The 20,667-nt window shown below is 32.8% G+C and overlaps 1 protein-coding gene across 1 annotated transcript in view; it reads left to right on the top strand.

The window, feature by feature from the left end:
• The window catches only part of LOC129227963 (uncharacterized), a 147,642-nt gene that overhangs the window by 24,789 nt on the left and 102,186 nt on the right, over positions 1–20,667 (top strand). The window contains exons 3-11 of the mRNA XM_054862588.1: positions 1,371–1,681; positions 2,800–2,992; positions 3,752–3,924; positions 5,087–5,373; positions 6,618–6,787; positions 8,093–8,323; positions 8,860–9,039; positions 10,229–10,449; positions 16,572–16,722. Of these exons, the coding sequence (XP_054718563.1) occupies positions 1,371–1,681; positions 2,800–2,992; positions 3,752–3,924; positions 5,087–5,373; positions 6,618–6,787; positions 8,093–8,323; positions 8,860–9,039; positions 10,229–10,449; positions 16,572–16,722 (1,917 nt within the window). The remainder of the gene's footprint in view (positions 1–1,370; positions 1,682–2,799; positions 2,993–3,751; positions 3,925–5,086; positions 5,374–6,617; positions 6,788–8,092; positions 8,324–8,859; positions 9,040–10,228; positions 10,450–16,571; positions 16,723–20,667) is intronic.

Genomic DNA, 20,667 nt, shown 5'->3' with positions numbered 1-20,667 from the left:
CTTTTTTTTTTCGTGATTATCCGCAATTAAATTATATCCGCAAATTTTAAAACTTACATTTGCAGCATTTTCATCAGTGATTTCTTTTACTCTGTAAGTTAAATTTTCGTTTTGATCGTTTGTAATATTAATATTTGAATAAGTAAAGCCGGATGATAAGCTATCCATGGTTAAAACTTCAAAAGACACAAGACATTTTTAAAAAGAAAGCAAAAAAAAAAAAAATCATGAAAAAGTAGTGGCGGCATCTATCGAGCATTGAAGAAACCAAGCCATAGCCTGGATTACAGAATTACCGCTTGGGAACGGTCAATATGCGAGGGGCCTTCCCACCACCTTCTATGATCAGTTATATAGGAGGTGGTGCCCTTATTATTCTGGGATGGTTTCATTTGCCGGTAGCTGATTTCGAATGCGCTTGGTTAATCGCGGTCGACCGGTTACTGTTACAAATATATCCATAGCAGCACAAATAATCGTATAGCGTAAAAAATCGGCAGAAAAAAATGCCAGTGGTTTAATTTGGGAATGTCTTGCGTCCCAAGAACCAGGAGCGAATATTATTTTGGTTACATAACGTCAAAAGAAAATCTGAAATTCAGGATTGTCTCCGAAACTTGGCTTTGAAATGCCTCTCCTTTCCTACTCAGTTTCTAGGACAAAATAAACTGTTAACTGCGAGTAGGAAAAATGTAAACAATCAATGTGTACGATTTTCAAGCGGTTCATTTCATAAGTGAGTAGTGAGTGACACGTTTTCTCTTTAGTTTAGAATTTCACGATAAAATATTTTCATCGAAATATTTAGTACTTCCAGAAGTAATTCCTCAGCTTTACCGTTCAACGTAATTTCAGTAAATGCAAATACATTCTTATTTTGATCTTTTTGTGCTCTAGTTTAGCAAATACAGTTTAAGAAATTATAGTTTCTTTTCCTGATTGACGATTTTTGTGACTTTCATTGTTGTTATTCCCATGTACCGATTTGTTTTTATTTGTGGGACTAAATGAAAACATGTGTTTACTGTGTTTATATTATTATTTTTGGTTTCGAGATTCTGTTGTGAAAGCGCATTTTTCATTTTTGTTTTTAAGCATGATATTCGCTTGATACTCATTTCTGCAATAAAATAGTACTACTTATGCGGAAGAAAATAACCCATAATTTATTTACTTGTTTTATTTGGTGAAAGTTGCTGAATGATGTAATATTTCATATATTTTATTTTCAATCAATAAAAATTTTGGTAATCTAAAAAAATATTTTATTTGCTTGATTTTAAAATTTGGAATGTATTAATGCTGCTGTTGTATTATTTAATAGTAATTATAGAAGCAAATAATTATTAATTGTTTGTTTTATCTTTTAGTCGAAAGTGTACCTGTTGCACCTGCAAGTGAATGTGGAACAAATCCAGATCTTCTAGTTTTTTACAGGTCAAACATCATTATATCAGTTACAGGGCTCGCTGTTAAACCATCAGATGATGTTTCTCAGACAGCTACAGATGTTGTATTTTCCGTCAGCTATGAGACTGGGGATGATGTTGAATTTACCATTGACTATGGTGATGGTAGTTTTGGAGCTTTTAATGATGTTCATGACGTTCAAGCTCATAAGTTCTTTGTGCCCGGGAAATATTGGGTGCAAGTTTCTGCAAAGCCCAGGGGTGCACCTGAGGTATTCCATTTTGAAATTACTATTTTTGTTTGATTTCCTACCATAAATTTCATTAAATATCCCTTGTCATCCCAGATTTCTTTTTAAAATTTTCTATTCATTAACTTTTTTTAGATTAAATTTTTAACAGAACTTCGTAATGAGGACCAACGGGCCCCGTGCCCGAGATAAGTTCTTTTCCATTACACGAACAACTTTTCATACAATTGTAATAATAATTATTATTGAATATAGTTAGTAACTTATGTTCTTTTGTGTTTAAACTGAAAATGTCTGAGCAAAAGGTTCAGAAATGACCACCATAGTAAAATAAAAATATAAAGTATCTGCTCATGCAACTCAAAACTATCTGCAGGTATAAAAAACACAAAAAGTGGGTAGATAAATCATCTTCTAAGATGACTTTGGTTTTCAGTCATGTTTCCATAAAAATAAGTTTTGCATTAATTTTTCTGCAAACTTAGAAGGTAATCATTAATTAATGTTTAACATTGATGTTAGCTAAAAATTATCGAGCAATACACATATCTGCTGCGAATGTATCTGCACAGCAGTGAATATCCATCCACAGAGTATGTGTGTGCCTTTGTATTACCTTGGACAACAGTCTGTATTACCTCAGACAAATTATGTTGAACACATGAAAGTTTTTAATAACTTAGGAGAAAGTCTGAAAATAAATAAAATAACAAAATGAAAGATAAAGTTAAAAGAATGAATTAAGCAAATATATAAATAAAAATAAATAATTGAGCATTCTAAAATAAATTAATTAAGACCTAATGACTGAGGAAAAAGTCCTAACAGCTAGTCAGAATATTGTTTTCAAAAAGTGCAATTTAATAGGAAAAAAGAAGAATCCTATGTCATAATATGCAGACCTGTAGATTTAAAAAAATAAAAAAAATAACATAAAATTGTTTTTAAATAACATTCATTCATAGCAAAAAGCATAATGTTGAAAATAAAAGCATCATTAACTTTCATGTACACTGTTCAAAATTTTAAAATTGATTTGATAGATAGAAATTGGAAAATCTGAATTGCCTTTGAAGAAAATTGGAATTCATAATCTTGTGTACATTCAAGATTTCTCTAACAAATCATTATATTTTCAGAGTTATCGAGTACTGGCAAGTACTGAGGTGACAATTACAGACAGTATTGAAAATAAGACAGTTGTGTTTAGCTGCCCGCCCGTTGTAAAACCCACTGTTGTAGTCACATGCAATTTGACGACAATGACTGGTGGATTTGTTACCATGGAAATAGACTGGGGTGATGAATCTAAAGTTATGATGGGATTACCTGGTATGTAATTAACTCATACGCATTCTTAAACAAAATGTTGAATATTGTTGCATCTGTCATTTCTTCATATAAAAATAAATATCCATATTGATCTTACTGATTTACTTTTAAACCAGTTATACTCATTGAACTAAAGCTTTGGATCCACTTACTTGCCTTCATCTTATTTTTACTTACATCTTTAATTTCTGAAAGTACCACACTGGCATCTTGTTGGGCTCAGTGATTAGCTGTAGAGGACATGCCAGTGCTCTTTAAAATAATGGTTCTTACTTTTAAGGATCTTCATATTTACTTTTTTCTGTATCATCTTTGTTCATTAGTTTTATTTGTTGACTGTTAATTCTGACAAATAAAAGCAAGTTTATGCTTATAACCTTATGTAAAAGGTCAAAAACTATATCATTATTAAGATAAATCGAGACCAGGTTTAATTAAAGAGCATAAGCAGGCATAAAATTGTTGCCCTAATTCATAGTGCAGCTAGAATCCACCTCATGGATGTGATAAAAGTCCTTACCTGTTTATAAACTCCTACATTTGGATTGGTAATGCATATTAAACTTAAGGGGATTTCACACTCTGCCACTGCCCTGATTTAAGTTCGGAAAATGGCACTTGCAAAATGTGTGACCACCAAAATTGAAATTTCAATTATTTCACATCAATCTAAATGTTCTTTTGTCAACTCCATCCCATAAATTAAAGCAATTTTTTAAGTTTTATTTGATTTTGCCTAACTTGATTTTTGTTTTTAAGATACCAATATTCAAGCAATTGGACCATTGATACCTCAACATGAGACACCTGATATGTCACCGAAAGAATCAGGTTATATGCTCGTCATTCCTCAGCTTGAGCCAGTCGACACCAGAGGGAGACTTTCGGCTGTTCGTTTGTGGGTTTTGGAATCGGGAGCAATGGCTGTTATGGTACGTAGCTCGTAAGAATATAATTAATACAAAGGTTTTGTGCTCCATCTACCTCAGGGTTTCCCTGAAGCGATCGATACCAATCCCTTTGGGGTCAATGAAATTTTCAATGGGGTTTATAGGGGGTTGGTAAATTTTTAGGGGTTGATAGGGCTCACTGAGGGTGGTCCAGTCCAAATACAAAGCAAATTTAGGTCAAATGAACTTAGTGTTTTATTGAGAAATTAGAACCATGATCCAGCTGTAATAGCTCCCATGCAGAAAAGAAATCCGAGATTGCTGTAGATTTGTTTAAAAAATGGCTCTGTTATGATTCTGTCGCAGTTTCAGTAGTCTCTGAACGAAGAGACCAACATTTTTCGGAATGAAAAAACATTCTCAATAAGTCTCATACATTGAGAACTGCTTTACCTGTTGAATTTCCAGGCTTTTTTTTTTTTTTTTTAGTGAAGTCGGGGTTTAGTCATTTAAATAATTACTTATAAAAATCTAGAAATAAATAAAATGTAAATGATTTGGAATAAGGTGATTTGCAAATAATTTTAAGTAACTTCAAATAAATATATCTTTTATTGAAAAGTCAACATCAAGATCACCCTTTTCATTAAAGTTCATGTGTTATTTCTTAGTTAAAATTAGTTTTACTGTAAAAATAACTCTTCCTTTATGCTTCACAATTTTTCAAATAAACATTAATTGCCTAAATTTTATGATACATGGCAGGAAATTTTCCTCTTGAATTTTTTTTTTTTATCCCGATAAAATCATGCTTTCTCAAAAATCAATCACCCATATGTCATTTATGGATTTCCGATGAAATCATTGTTACTTTTCAATTCCATTTAGATGATCATATTTTAAACTGAAATTATTCTAATTGCACTTTACATTGCTTAACTGAATGAAAGCTGGCTGTAAAATTTTATTTAGCTGCCTATTAACAAAGGGGAAAAAGGATTTTATTGTTAGTAATTGTTACTTTGCGCATGTATTTGTTAAGGAATTTCAACAAGCAAACATTAACACATTGCTTAAATATTTCATGATGTGCTCACCTTAGTTTTGATATACCTATTGACTAAAAAAAAATTTTTGTTATGAGCTGTTGAACTAAGTACATTATTTTTAATATCTGTGTAATATTGGATTTCTTGTTCTTCAGGTTCTTCGAAAAAAATGCCCAGAAGGGTCAGTTTGTCCTGTCATACGGGACGTTCGCACTTGCAGCAAAGAAGAATCTTTCTGTGCTCAGTTACAGACTTGCACCAGCAACAAAATAATTAAGTGCCCACACCACAACCTTGCCAAAGTCCTAGAGTTTGAAATTGTTCATGTTGTACAAATAACAGTTGAAACTGGCCACCAGTACATTTCTTTAACAGATACACCTGAAGTTTATCCTGGTGACATAATTGCTTTCATATCAGCAATGGCTAAGGTTGCCTATCGGTGAGTTATGAAATTGATTATTTCTGTATTGTTATCTGTATGTGTATGGCATTTATGTGTGGTTGAGGGCCTCTGTAGTAAAGTTTGGCAGAATGTCAGTCTCATAATCCCAAGATGGTGGATTCAATTCCGACCTGTCTCGCCCTGGTTATAATTTTTTTCTCTGCTATAAATTCTGTCCTACACCATGAACCTTATGTACTATATGTTTAATTGGATATGAATTCATAAACAGGTTCTTTGTGATCAAGTACACAAACTTGAAATGTAAGTTGCAAATTAATATATGTAGAAGGAAGGGTTTTTTATTAATTTCTCCCTCTTTTCAACAGTCTACCTTAAATTAAATTATTTATTAGTTTAGCAGTAGAAAGACATCAAGTTAAGCAATTCATATGCAAACTTCTTTGTATTATTTCTTTAATTTGGTGAGAAAAAAAAAAGTTAATTTATGTTTTGTTCTGTCTGTAATTGTCTGTCATACAATTTTTCTCAAATGACGGAATGTTCTATTAAGTTACTAGTTTGCCACTGCATAAATCATTTTATGCTTTTTTGAAAGTATTTTAATTTTTATCCCTAGATTTTATGCCCTTGATGTGTGACTTTTGATCCTTATGTATTTTGAATATCTTATGTTGTTTGGCTCATTTTCATAAGTATTACATGATCCCCCTAAACTGTTGACCGCAGTATACGTCCTCAGTGCGTTCAAACACTTTATGCATAAAATATAATCGATTACAGTATCTTTTCAATTCATTAGTTATTTTTGGAAGTAAATATTTGGACTACTACTTTGTTTCATTGCTTATAAAATTAATTTGTAATGTTTATCCCCAATTAAGTGCCTTATTCCTGGCCAATTTGGTACTTTTAATTGACCACAAACAATTTCAGAAAATCTTTCGTACCTTAAACCATAGGTTCGTTCATAGGGAGGAGGGAGGTCATTCTTCAGCATACCCTCCCCCCCCCCGTTTCCCCTTTTTTGTACCCGCCCCTACTGTCACTTGAGCCTAAAACAACAATATTAAATTTCACTCAATAATAGTTGCACTGAGTAATATTCACAATTAATCCAAACTATTTTTTTCCCGTGCTAGTCTGCATTTTGCTGTTAAATCAATGTGTAGTATTTTCTAAATTAGAAAACAAGCTTTTTGTACTGCTGGCAGTTTTTGTAAAATTCATATGCAATAAGTGTCTCTAAGATTTTAATGAATGTTTTTTTTTCCCTGTAGAAAACCATTTCTGAAGGAACCTACTGATTTAGGAGGAATAACATTCGATATGCAAGAAACTGTTATCCCACAAGACATTTTATCTAACACACAAAAAGTGCATTATTTTCAAGCAATAATTAATAATCCAATTGAAATGGGAGTGCAATATTTATTTAGTAAAAAAATTGGTAAGTTACTGAGTTTATTTATTGTTGAAATTAAAAAGTAATGTGTTAATAGCTATGACACAGCAAGCAAAATCAATTAAAGCATTTTTGATTGACGGTTTTTATGTTGTTTGAATGATTTGCTTTAATAAGTAAATAAAGCAAAAAGAAGATGAGAGGAATCAAGTAATTGCTGTTGATTTTTTTTTTTTTTTGAAAACATACATTTTGAATTAATAAAAGTGATTAGTTATTTTAAGGCACATATATTTTTGTTTCAGTAGATGTTAGTTTTCAAACTAGGTTGAAACCTCTTGACAAAAAAAAGAAAAAAAACAGTTAAGGTTTTTTTTTTCTTTTATAAATGGTCATCAATTAATGTAATTCTAATTTACAAGTAATTAAGTAGATATAAAAATCATAATCTAAGCAAACTGTTTGCTCTTCCCCGTTTCTTAACCCCATATTCTTTGTGATTTTATTACTTACCTTCCATTTTCCTATTTCCATCAAACTAGGTTTTTATTTTTTGAACAGCAAATCTTCGTACTGTGTCTGTGACTTTTCTTACTTCATAATTATTTTCAATTTTTATTGTGAGACCATAAATGAACATAATTAGTTTATATTGAGAGTTCATTTCACTATTAAATTCAGATGTCATTCTTGAAATTAACGCTATTGCTTATAGCTTTGTCTTGTAATAAGAAAAGTTTGCTTCTTAATTTGTTTAAAGGATGCCTTTAGGCAACTTATCTTTGATTACTAATCTAAAGCAGCTTTTAAATTTTTATTACATGTATCTGACTATTTTATACTTGAACCCACTGTTGACATTAAAAGAATTGCTTTTGTTTTTGAAAAATTCGTAATAAAACTCATAAAGTTTACTTTTGACTTTTTGAAATAGACATCAATATTTTCATGAAAAACAAAAGCTCCTTTACACAAAATCCTGTAAACAAACAAATAATATATTTTTGAAAGATAACTTTTATGTGTGCATAAGGATCAAAAGATTGAATATGTTAGTCTAATTAAAAGATCTGAGTTTCATCAAAAACTTTTTTTTAAATAAAATAGGTTAAAGTTCACTTTGCTTGGAAAGTAATTTTCAAGATCATTTCTTATTTTGATCGATCAATGTAAATAGTGATGCCATTCATAAATAATTGGGTTGATGTTATTTGCTATTTTATTTGATAAAGATAAGAATTTCACTTTCTCTCAATTTATGTTTGTCACTTGACAAACGCGAATGGCGTTGTTGTGACAATGGTTCGAAAATTATTCGTAATTAGTTACTCATGACTTTTTTTCCCCCAGGTATGCATGATGTTGTTATGAAGCTATCAAACAAATTTTCTACTGTGCCCATTGTTCGACAGCAAAAAGTCGATTCTCAGAGACCTCTTGCTGGATTGAAGTTAAGTGTTAATCCTCCAGATGCTTCAACTACAGAACAAGTAACCATTGAAATAAAAATAAGTGGTGGTACTTTTGTCGATGTTTTATGGGAATTTGGTGATGGGAAAACTAAGAAAGAATTTTTAGCAGGTAATGATTCTTTGTCATTTTATGAATATTTATAAAATATAATTATAAATATTTGTGAAGAAATATTATGTATTTGAATCTGGAGACTTTTAATGCATTATTATTATTTTCTTTTTCTTTTTTGCATTTTGTTTTCTTTTTTTTTTCTTTGTTTTCTTTCAAAATATTTCATAACATAAAAAGATTTTCTTCAAAATTACTTAATTAAATTATTTTTTGATTTTCTTTTTCTTGAGAAATATTATTTGAAAAGTAAATATAGTACTAAACTGTCACATCTTTCAATTTTAATGAACAAACATCACTGTCGCGATAAATGCTTCAGAGATTTCATAAATGTTTTGTACTACACAATTTAATACCTTGGTTTTTACCTTTTGACCCATGGTTTTAAATCTATATTTTTAAGATAAAAGTTATATTGTAATAAACCTTCTCTATTCTTGTAAAGTTCTGATGTTTTTTGATGTGCTTTATTTTATGAATTGTGGTCAAAAATGTTTTAACTTGGTTTACTTGAAATATTTTTTTTTCAGAGGTGAAAAAAGGAGGAAAATATGAGAAAACTTACAAGTACCCACAGCCTGGAGTTTATGTTATTCGAGTGCATGCATCTAATCCTCATGCAAATTTTTCACAAGTTCATATATTAAAAGCTCAAAGACCTGTTCTTCCTATATATGGAGTCACCACCAATACTCCTCAAATACTTCCTAGTATGTTGTATATGTTATTTCTCCTATATATGTGCATGTTGGTGTGTGAAAATGCTCAAATGTTTTTTGATAACAATGAAATGTATTTACAACTGGCTGCATCGCCCGGGGTTGTGCGGCCTATTCAAAAATGAAATTATCTCAAGTGACGCGTGTTCAACAATCAATGTTAAATAATAATAAAAAAACACTGTTAAATATTCCAACAGAATAATGGTGACAGTTTGAAAAATACCATTAAAATTGGTCCCTAAGAATTCCCATTCAAATTAGAAAACTGCATAAATAAAGTTGATGTTCCCCTAAAAAATCAAAATACCAAAATGAATATAAAGATAAAAATAAATGTAGACAAATGATAAATATTTGAATAAAGGCAACAGTCCCACAATAGCATCAACAGAACTTTGAATCCTCATTGAAATTAGGACAACAGCCCCCCCCCCCCCCAAATCTCCAGTACAGTTTTGACATTAATCTCTAAAAATCCTTTATTGAGTGAGGACATCAGTCCTTAAAGATTCTTATACGAGTAAGGTCTCCCAAACTCTCCATTAGAAGAAGAAAAACATTCCTTAAAATTCGTTATATTATGAAAACGCATCTGTGTCAAAATTTCCTAGTTAAAATAAGGGTTACAGTTTTCAAATAAAGTTAACAGCCCCCCTAAAAATATCTGGATTAGGAAAATAGTTCTAAAAACCCCTTTCAGAATGCGAAAAAAAATTCAAAATAATATAAACATTCTCTCTTATAATCCCCTTCAGAATTAGAACAATAGTGTCAAAAAATTCTTCTTTGAATAAGTTCCTCAAAAGTCTCAATTAGAATAATACTTTTTTTTTTCTAAATGAAAAACACCCCTGACAACGTGTATACAAAGTTTCATGATGATCCATTAAGCAGTTAAGGCGTGAAAAGGTAACAAACAAAAATACAAAGTCACTTTCGCATTTATAATATCAGTAAGTATGATCATTTTTGTCTGTGCCATAACATTTTATTATTTTAAAAACCTAAAACTAACTGTTGGACTAAAAATTGGATAGTATTGTACTTGATCAATACTCCATTATAAATTAAAACTAAATAATAAATTTTGAACCAGAGCCTACCTATGATAAAAGGTATTTTTGTTTGGAAGTATGTGTTGATATATTTTTACTAAATTGAGCAATTTTTTTTTTAGGTTCTATCATATTCGAACTGACTTACCCACCTTCTGAATTATTACCAACAAATGCAACTGCTGTCTTTACATTTGGTGACAAGAAAACTTGGAAGTGGAACATTCCAAAGGAAGGAGAAGGCATTCAGGAAACATTTGAACATAAATACAGAAAAGCTGGAGTCTATCTTGTCAATATTCGGATATCAAACATTGTCTCTTCATACACACTTCTAACTGAAGTAAGAATGATTTTATTTAAACTGTAGTGTTATTTTTGCAGAAAAAAACAAATACAGCGAAGCACCGTTTATATGTTTCTCTTTGATACGTTTCTATCATTTGTACTTTTTTTTGAATCGGTCCCGGCAGAGTCCAATAGGTATTAATGTATTCCTATGTTTGTATATTACATACAGTGGGGCCCCGATTTAACGAATTCATCGTGACTAAAACTTTTATACCTTAAATCAGGGTTATTCGTAATATTGGGGTGTCAAAAAAAAGCACTTACTTTATCTATAAGCCATAATAAGCAACTGAGCATAAATGTCCAAAATGAAGAAAGTGTGCATGTTTTGTTCAGAATTCCATGAATCATTGCACGCTAGTTAATTTTAAATTTTAAAGTACTGAGTAATAGATGTTTGACAATTTCCTCCATACTTGAATCGAAATAGCTCTCTTTTGACCAGGGCCGGACTGGGTGGTCAAAAGGGAAAGCCGAGTTGAAGGGCGCCGATTTTGCCTCCATAATATCTAAGGACTTAAGAGATAGTGCGGATATTTTAAGGGGATAAAAAAATCATTGAGAAGTAAATAAAGCCCTTTTTGTTACAGAAAATTTCCAAAAGAGAAGTCATATTTTTTGCAAGTTCAACAATAGTAGGAGAGGCCTCCTCCCCCCCAAAAGTGTTAGCACACTCCCTTAAATATTACTGATTACCCCCTAGAAAGAGACCCTCTCTAGAAAAGAGAGGAAAAACCCCAAAATACCTCCTGAAAATTTGAAGAACGCTGGGGGGGGGGGGGGGATATTTTCTAGTTTCTAGGAATGAGAAGTTTTGCTAAATGTTATCAATAGGCACTTCTTCCGAAAATTCATTGCTTGTTCGTCTTTCTTCTGGAAATGCATCATTCACTAGTTCAATAGCATTAGGAGACAACATCTCTTGCCGGGATACATTATTTTTTGTGTTGTCGATTGAACATTTTTCACTGGTATCTGCTGCCGTTTTAAAACATGATGCTGTCATTTTTTCACATAAATTTTTCAATACTTAAAGCTGTTGAGCTTTTTTTTCTCCGTGCGATCAAAATTCATGCCCAGGTTTTTTTTTTTTTTTGTTTTTTTTCCAGCATATGCTAGTTTGGCATTTTCGACAAAATGCTTCTGGAATTCAAAATTAAAAAGAGATGTATATCACGTTTGAAACTGTTGTCCGTTTTCAAAGACTGTTTTAAAATATATTTTTTTTACAAAAAAGGCATTCAGTCATGAAGGGAAAACATGATTTTACGAATTGGGTAAGTCAAAAAATATTATAATTTATCAAAAATGAAAATTAATAAAGAGTAATTAAGATGAAGACTTTAGTACGGATATGACATGAGAAATGACACTAGTGATTAATTAATTTCAGCCCTTAAAAAATGTACTTAAAGTATAATATTATTTTTTTTGCATCTCAAACCTCAAATTTGATACGAAATATGCATTTGTAATGAAATCGGCTCATTTATGCTATGAACATGACAATGTCATAGCAAATATCTTGGGTCAAAGTTACAAGAAAATACAACCAATCGAACTTTAAACTCATCCAATGCACCTGATTGCCTCTTTGCAGTACGTATTAAATAATATCATTTTGATAACACTGCAACTATTGGGAAAAGCTTGAATCATTTTTTTTATGTATGGATATGCATTTAAAATTGCTATTATTGTTGTTTATTCCATAATAAGGAATAAATGAATTAATAAAATAAATAAATTAATTAATAAAACTTTTGCAAGAAAACTCAACGATTTCAATTTAAAAGAACAAATAAATTTCTTGACCATCTTGTCTAATTTTCCCCTTGCCACCTTTTTTCATTTAAGAATTCCTTAATTTCTTCGACGTAAAATTAAAATTACAAGTTTTTTGTTCCGCAGGGTAAGAAAACAGGAGGGTGTTTCGTGATGATACCCCCCCCCCCCCCATTCTCAGAACAGGATCTAATTTCTGAAAATTAGTTTCAGAAATTCTCGCTATCCAAAGTGTTATATTTTAAAAGTACATAATAGCAAACGAACATTTTTAAAACGTTTCCACTCATTTTTATGGCATTGTTGTCTTGAAGTTTGGAAAACTTTTTGAGTGTAAAATTTTGTTTTAGAAAACTGACGCGAATTAGAAAGAGCCATCATGAAATAAACCAATGATATTAAAAAGAGAGGGAGAATGGAAAAAAAAAAATAGTTCAGAGGGACACGCTTGATCTTAATCTGTTTTACTATTTGAGCATGGGTGACACTCGGAGCGGTAATTTGTGATATCACCCCCTCCCCCCCCCTTTAAAATGAAAAAAAAAAGTTTTTAAATTCTATGTAAATATGAAATTCTTAAAATTTTTAGAAACAACTGCATTTGTGAAAAACAAAGTGTTCTTAGTGGGATAATATACAGAAGACAAATAAAAACTATGACTGCTTTTTATGTAACTTGCCCGAGACGCATGTGGGCGTCGAGTCATCTAAAATGTGAGGGGGTCTATATGAAATTGTTGGCTCCGTAATTACTTTAAACGTATCCCACCCACACAACGTAATGGGTTTTCAGTTCGTTGGTATAAGAGGTCACTACTATGCCTAAGTATTGACAACATGAACCTAATTCTGAGTATAGTAGTATTAATTCCATGATGTGAGGTGGGAAATACTGGGGTTCGGGCGGTCCCACCCCCTGGAAAATTTTCAAATTAGTACTATTGAAAGTGCATTTCAGCTTCGTATTTTTCAAAAACTTGCAATTACACTTTGGGTGTCACCCCCCAGACATATCACATCCAGAGTGGACACCCCCCCCCCTTCGCGCCCGTTAGCGACGCCACTAGTAATACCTCTGCATTTTACTTATTTCCGACATCGTTATGCATTCCTTCTTCAAACTCAAATTTTGTTTTGCTCATAATGATTTGTATTGTTTCATTGATGCAAAATTTCTTAGTAATAACCTTCACAAGGGGGAGGAGGGTGTCGAGCTTCATATATGAGGAGAAATCACAGATTAAAAAACGTCTCAAAATGACATAGCTAAAGAAAGGCAGCATAAAATGCAAGAATATAACGATTTTATGCAGAAATTCAAATATAAATATTTTTAAGTTAGTACTGTAGCTTACACAAGGGCAACAACCCCCCTCCCAGGGCAATGACGAACTCCCTGCAAATGCTACGCAGTGTTCCCCTCCCCCGAAAACGTAACCTTTAACATGAGATTTAAAAAATCTTAAGTGAACCCCTAAAAATTTCAATGCCAAAGGTTATGCCATGACCCCCTCCTTTGTGCACACCTCTGGCTAAAAAGACTAAGACAGTGAAGGAATTAAGTCCAGTTACAAAAACTGGAATATGTTTTGAACACAAAGCTTGCCAACGGCAATGAACTTTAACTTTTGTTATGATTTTAACTGACAAAACTTAGTTTAAAATCAAAAAATGCTTTATATTAAAAACTTTCCGGCATCTTTATTGTGTTTAGTCCAGTAATTCCCCAAACGTGCCCCGAGAAGCCCTGCAGTTCTCCTAGGACCACTTCGAAATATTACTATTTTTTTCTCAACTAATTTAGACTTATTATTTATGAAACATTTTTTTCATGTTTTGCAGAACCTCTGCAGGATAAATAAGGGCTATTCAATGCAGACACAAGACTCATATTTATTTTTGACTGTCAGTTACGAGTCATACTTTTATTTTGAGAAGGGTGCCATGCAAAAATCCAAGTTCCGAAAAGGGCGCCTTGACTCAAAAAGTCTAGGAATCACCGAACACTTCTGTCCTTTTTTTTTTTTTGAAGTGACTAAAAATGCGACATCTGTCATTGTGTGCATCCATCCACTAAAATATTGATTTTGTGCGGCCTTTTTCGACATAATACTATTTTTAGTGCGCCGATTTCCAAAATTAACATAATTTTTAATCTTACTTGCTTCTATTGCACTCATGATCGTCATCAGAACAAGGAGTCATGCCAGCTATCCGCTCTGACAGCAACTTAAGTACAGTCAATAAATCAAATCATTCTTGACCATAGATATGTGTGCTGTCACTTTCATCCTCACATCCCTTTTTCATTGAGGAAACACCATGGGTCCGCTTTTGTCCTCAGAACTGAACCTTGGGGCAAAAGATAAGCTACAAACGGGAGCAGACCGTTTACGAAACGAGGGGGGACCGATTGCCTTTATGAGGGTAATAAAAGGGAACATTTATATAAAGAAGAAGAACATTGCTTTTGCATGTGAAAATATTCACATGCAAAATCACCTCTTGAATCTACATAATTTATTTCCATATTGCTAAAACATTGTTTTTGAAAATAAGAAAGCAACAGAAGGGCGCCTTTGGAGAAGGGGCACAGGGAAATGTCCCGGTCAAGTCTATGGCCAGTCCGGGCCTGCTTTTGACTCTATGAAGAGAAGAAAATGCAGTCAAACCTCATTAACATGAACTCCAAGGGGACACCAAAATATTTCATGTTAACCAAATTTCGTGTTAACCGATTTCGACGTTTACCGGATTTCGTTTTAGCAGACAATTTTTTTTTGTTTTTTTGTCTCAGAGAATATAGAATCCAAATTACTTTTGTACAAAAATGTACACCCAAGCATTCAAATTTTTAGTTTAAGGAAGAAACACAAGTAATTCAAAACAGTCAGTGGCTATAGGAACCATTTCTTTACGACTGCATTTTCAAACATCTCATTTTTTTCTTGAACACAAGACTGTATTTTTGCTGCAGTGTTGCGAGTATAAAAAAACTTTATTTCTTTTAGACCTTGAGCCTCTACATGGGTAGAACAGGTGTTCAGAATTATACTTTTCTCTTTTCACGAGGAAATTTTAAATCTAGTTTTTCAGCCACTTGGTGAAGATTTCACTGTTCATCCAAGCTTTTTTTACTGTAAGTATAGTCTACAACTAAAATTCATACTTTCTTGAAGCAACGTGGTTTTCCTGATTTTCCTTCACAAGGAGAGGAATTTTCTCACTAACATCCATGTTGCTTGCATTTAAGTACAGATCTTTTGGCTTTCGTTAGTAATATCATGTAAAAGTATGGGGATTTATTTTTTCTTTCCCCTTTTTTCTTCAAGACCTTAAAATTTTCTGTGTCTTATTCAGGGTTTCGTTTAAATCCTCTTTGTGTTAAGCGATTTCTTTAAACCTAATTTGCAGTTTTATCTGATGGGGGACGGCATTTATTTCCCACTAAGCGAAATTTTGCGTTAAGCGAGTTCGTGTTAGCAGGGTACTGTAACACGAAACCACACGCAGGTCGTAAATGACACTGTACTGTGTCATTTACAACCTGCTGCATGAAGCATGAACGTTTTTAATTTCCAGGTAATATAAGGCATTTGAAAAAGTAATTTTTAATGGAAGTGTCATTATCGCTTTCTGCATCGAAATCGCTATTCATTGGTTGCGCCCTTGCTCGTCAAAAATTGCAGATTCCAATAAAAGTGGTTTTCTGCCTCAGACAATATGGAATTGTCATTTGGAAAACAATCCAATATTTCCTAAATCAAATCAATAAAAAAAAATTTTTTTCGCTGTTCAAATGATTTGTTAATGCGGGGTTTATTATTCATTAAATATTTGTTTTTGCTTTCATTTTAGTTGAAGAAAAATAAAAATCGCTAAATCTCAAAATTCGTTAAATAGAGGTTCGTTAAATTGGGATCAGACCTGCACATTGTTTTCATACCCTTTAAAAACATATAAATGGTGCTTCATTGTAGTTAACTTTTATCAATGTCACAGTTTGCAAATTTACATAATTTAACTTTAAAATGTGTGAAAGTAGAAGATGCATAGATAAATAATACATACATTAATTAACTAAATTAAATAGAGGAATTTAAAAATAAATGAATGTGCAAAATAAAAAATAAGTGTACAGCACTAAGAAAAAAAAAGATAATAAATAGGTAAAAAGCAAGTCGTGTAGAAGAACTTCAGTTGAAATTATAGTCTACAGTATTTGAGTTAATAACATTAAAATTTATTTGTACTTTGATTGTGTAATTTGTTTAAAAGAGTAATTAAATACATACTTTTGTTTCTAAAGTTGAGCTTTTTTTTCTGAAGGTTGAAACTGCTGTCCGTATTAAAGATCTTGCTGTGAATGTTTTGTACAGTCCTTTACTTAGTAGTCATGATCAAATAGCTGGCTATGGTTCTGAAAAAAATAAATTCCCAATAGACCGTAACGTTACAATGCATATGAGCGTAGCAACAGGTAAGATTGTTTTGATATCCCATTTTCAAATATCTAAAAACTTCACTCTTAATTTCTGTAACAGCATATACATTTTTTTTTGATAAATTGCAGTTCAGCTTGAATGTGCAGTCATGAAAAAAAAACCACACACACAGTCGAACCTCGTTATGGGGACTGTCAACAAAGTGTCGTCATAGCCGGAGCGACCTCATAACCAGAACAGTTTAAAAATTCAAAATTAAACATTAGTTTGTTATAAAATTACAGATTTAATAAAAAAAGTAATATTTTCATTTTTTTAATTTGATTTAACTTATGTAGTTTTGAATTATTGGCAGGTATAACTAAAATTGTAAGACAAGAATATACTTCACTTTCTTTTTATTTGAAAATATTGTCCAATAAGGGTTTACTTTGTTTTTGAATAACATTTTTAACACCCCTACTTTCCACAAAGTTGGTTATTAAGTAAATAACTGAAAGATTTCCTGCAATTATCAGCAAGAAAGAAACCAAGAAGGAAACTTCACTTTTGGTCGCAATTGTATTAGTTTTTGACAGCTAAACTCCACCTTTTGCAAGTGGAAAAACACTTTCTAATTCTTTTCTCCATTGTAAAGTTGTTTGTTCCTTTTCAATATATTGCGGAGCTTTTATCTCTTTTTCTCTCATGGGAGAAGCTTGCTATGACCACATACAGCTATGATCTTTCTCATCTCCTGCTGCTTCCCTTGTCCAGTATTAAAATGCACCTTTTGGTTGTCCTTTCTGTCAAAATCTAAAGTCTGTAGCTTTCAGAACTTATCTTACTCACCCCCCACTATTCTTGAGGTCGCATGTTTGGTCTATAAGATCTAACACTTGTCTCTTTTCTCTTGTCAGAGTCAGAAATTCCTACCATAAACTTTTCCAGATCTTTTCATTATTTTACTAAAAATATTTCAATTGCAGAGAAAATTTCAATCCTGTTTGTGTAGCTCAAAATGTCGTCATAATTGGAGTTTCACCATGAAACACTGTCGTAAGATCCGGAGCAACTTATTATTAAGATTGTATAGCAGAAGTTCGGGACTTGGAAAAATTGGAGTGACATCCGGAGTGTCGTGAATTCCAGGTGTCGCAATAACGAGGTTCGACAATATGCTGCTTTGTATTTGAAAACTATTTATGCTCAAGATACATAATGCTTACTATGGATTCTGAAAAATTAAATAATTACAAAAAAAAAAACGAAGAAAACAGGGGAATCTTGCAGAAACACAATAAATCTAGTACAGGATTTTCTCAAAATGTTGAAACCTCTCTTAAGCAAGTTTCATTATCAGGGCCGATCCTAGGGTGTCGGCCGCCCGAGTGCAAAGACCTAATGTGCCGCCCCTCAAGAGTAATTTGCATATTTTGACTAATCTTTAACATCCATATAAATCTTTCTTCAAATTTCTATACCAAGTTTTAATTTAAAAAAAAAAAAAAACACACAGAAGAATGATGAACTTGTAAGAAGGAAGAAAAGTTTTATTGTACTCCTTAGGTACAATTTTTATCTTTGAAGAAAGTAATAGATGCCAAAACTTACTAGTTGTAAAAACGCATTTTATAGTCTGTCTTGGTTGACATCAAAGGAAGGACGGAGGAGGGGGGATTGCTCCGAGAAGATTATCGAAATTGGGGTATGAAAAATAGTTTTAATTCATCTTTGGTTGTGTTCGGTGTAAGGACAAAAGAGGCGGGTACATTCAAGGTGCATGGAGAAATTTTCAAAATTGACATCAAATTATCGCAATTTCAGGAAGTTTTTCGAGACTTCAGGGGAAAGTAATGTTGGAGTTCTTTCCTAAAATTTATTCAAAATTTTAATCAATTTGAAGCAATTTTTGGTGAGAATAGCTTAGGAAGGATCGGCGCTCTTCCCGAAACTGAAGTTTTAAACACGCAATTTTGGGTTATCTTTGTTGACGTTACTAGAGGGAGGGAGATTCAATCATCTCCCATCGAAAGTTCTTGAAATTGAAGTTTAAAGCGGAAATTTAGGCTGTCTTTGCTTACAGTAGGGGATCTGGGGGCCTTCCTCCGGGAGTTTCTGGGCACTATTGTTCCAAAAACCCATTTTTCGCTATATTTGAAAACGATACGGGTAACGTGAAAATGTTCTGAACCGGAACTAAAATCCATTATGGGCTATTTTTGGGAAGGAAGGGTTTTGGGGCTCCCAAGCGGATATTTCTAAAAGCGCAATTATATACAATCTTTGGTCACGTTAACGAAACTGGGAAGCTTCGGCGGATCTTTCGGATGTTTTTCGATATTAATATTAAAAAAATACAACTATTGGCTTTTGTCCACCTTACCTCGATCATTGATGGGTATGCCCTAGCGCCGTGAAAAGTTATACAAGTCAGACAGTTCTAATCCGAAATTTCTTAGAAATAGAAGTCTCAAAATCGTATTTTAGGCATTGTTTGAGAACGATGAGACTAAGAGCGGGCGGGGGTTCAATGTGCCCTCACAAACTGTTTTTTTTAACTGAAATCAATTTCAGGCTAGTTTAGGCAGGATGGGTTCTGTGGCTCCACGGAACGGTCTAAAAACGAAATTTTGAGGTATATAGTGGTTGGGTTGAAGAAAAAGGGGATCCTGGGTCCTTCTCCGAAAGTTCTTGAAACTGATGTTTGAATAACGCAATTTTAGTTTGTTTTTCAATACGTTAAGTAAGAGGGGGTGGGATTAGAGGCCTCTCTAATGACGTTAATTGAGACAGTCTTTGGTAGTAATGTTTGGGAATGGATTTCGAGGCCCTCCATCGCAAAAATTTCGAAAAAGAAATCCGAAAAAATCATTAAGCAATTTTTGATGACATTAGAAAAAGCTGTCCTTTGAAAACACATTTTGGATTTTAGAGCCAACATTTTTAGGCTATGTTTGATTAAGTTAAGGTGGAAAGGGTGAATCAGAGACTTAATTGGGTCCTTAAGATCGTTGGTTCGACCAGCAAAATTTTCCGAAATTTAAGTCCTAGAAACAAAATTTCAAGCCTTCTTTAGTCTCGTCAAGGAGGTCATGGCATCCTTTTGGATCTTCGTTTTGGAGTTACATTTAAATTTACTTCCCAGTGCAAGAGTCCTGTCCTCCTACCTGATCAGAATTCGGGAAGTTTATTCAGGATCTTAATTAGAAAAAAATGCCGTAAAGGGGGAAAGTTACAAAATTTTAGTTCGTCATTCAAATTTGTTTGACTCTCAGGGAAGTCGCAATTTTCCACTTTCTCTTCATGCATCCGCGATTGTTGAACACATAATTTGTTGTTTGAAATGATTGCGAGGGTATCTAATCAGTATAGCTTCTTTTTTTTATATAAATAAAATATGTCTTCATTGTTTAGGTCTATAAAAGTTTGTGGGGTAAACATTAGTGACCGCCCTCGGTGCTACTTTTAGAAGGCAATCATGCTTCAGGAGGGGGGCCATTTCCCTCATTTCTCCTCCCCTGTATCCATGCCTGATTAGCGGTTCTGTCACAAATTTTGCAACCAAATGAAGCATGTGTGTAAAGAGTAGATATTAATGGACAATGAACCAACAAAATGTTCCCTAACATTTTATTTTTCCTAAACTATGCTATGCTGCCGGGAAATTGACACTTACTTTGATAATTGAGCATTTAAAATTCAGCATATTTATTTGACTAGTTAAAAGTTATCTTCTCAGAAATTCCCGATGACCCTTGCTTTGGCCGCCCTTGTGCGGTGCACACCCTGCACACCTGCTAGGATCGGCCCTGCTCATTATGTTATTTATTAGTTCCAGTATGTCTCACCAATTGGCTAAATCATTTAGTGCAAATAAAGGGTTGCTTCTTTTCTGCCTCACATTGTTCCATTCTGCCCTGTCTTCCCCTACTTTCCTATGACTCAGAAATTCCATCTTGTTTGAACTTTCTGACATAATTACAACATTCTTTGGTTGA

Source organism: Uloborus diversus, chromosome 8 (assembly GCF_026930045.1).
Source record: "Uloborus diversus isolate 005 chromosome 8, Udiv.v.3.1, whole genome shotgun sequence".
NCBI lineage: Eukaryota > Metazoa > Arthropoda > Arachnida > Araneae > Uloboridae > Uloborus > Uloborus diversus.
This window is presented reverse-complemented; position numbering and strand designations above follow the sequence as displayed.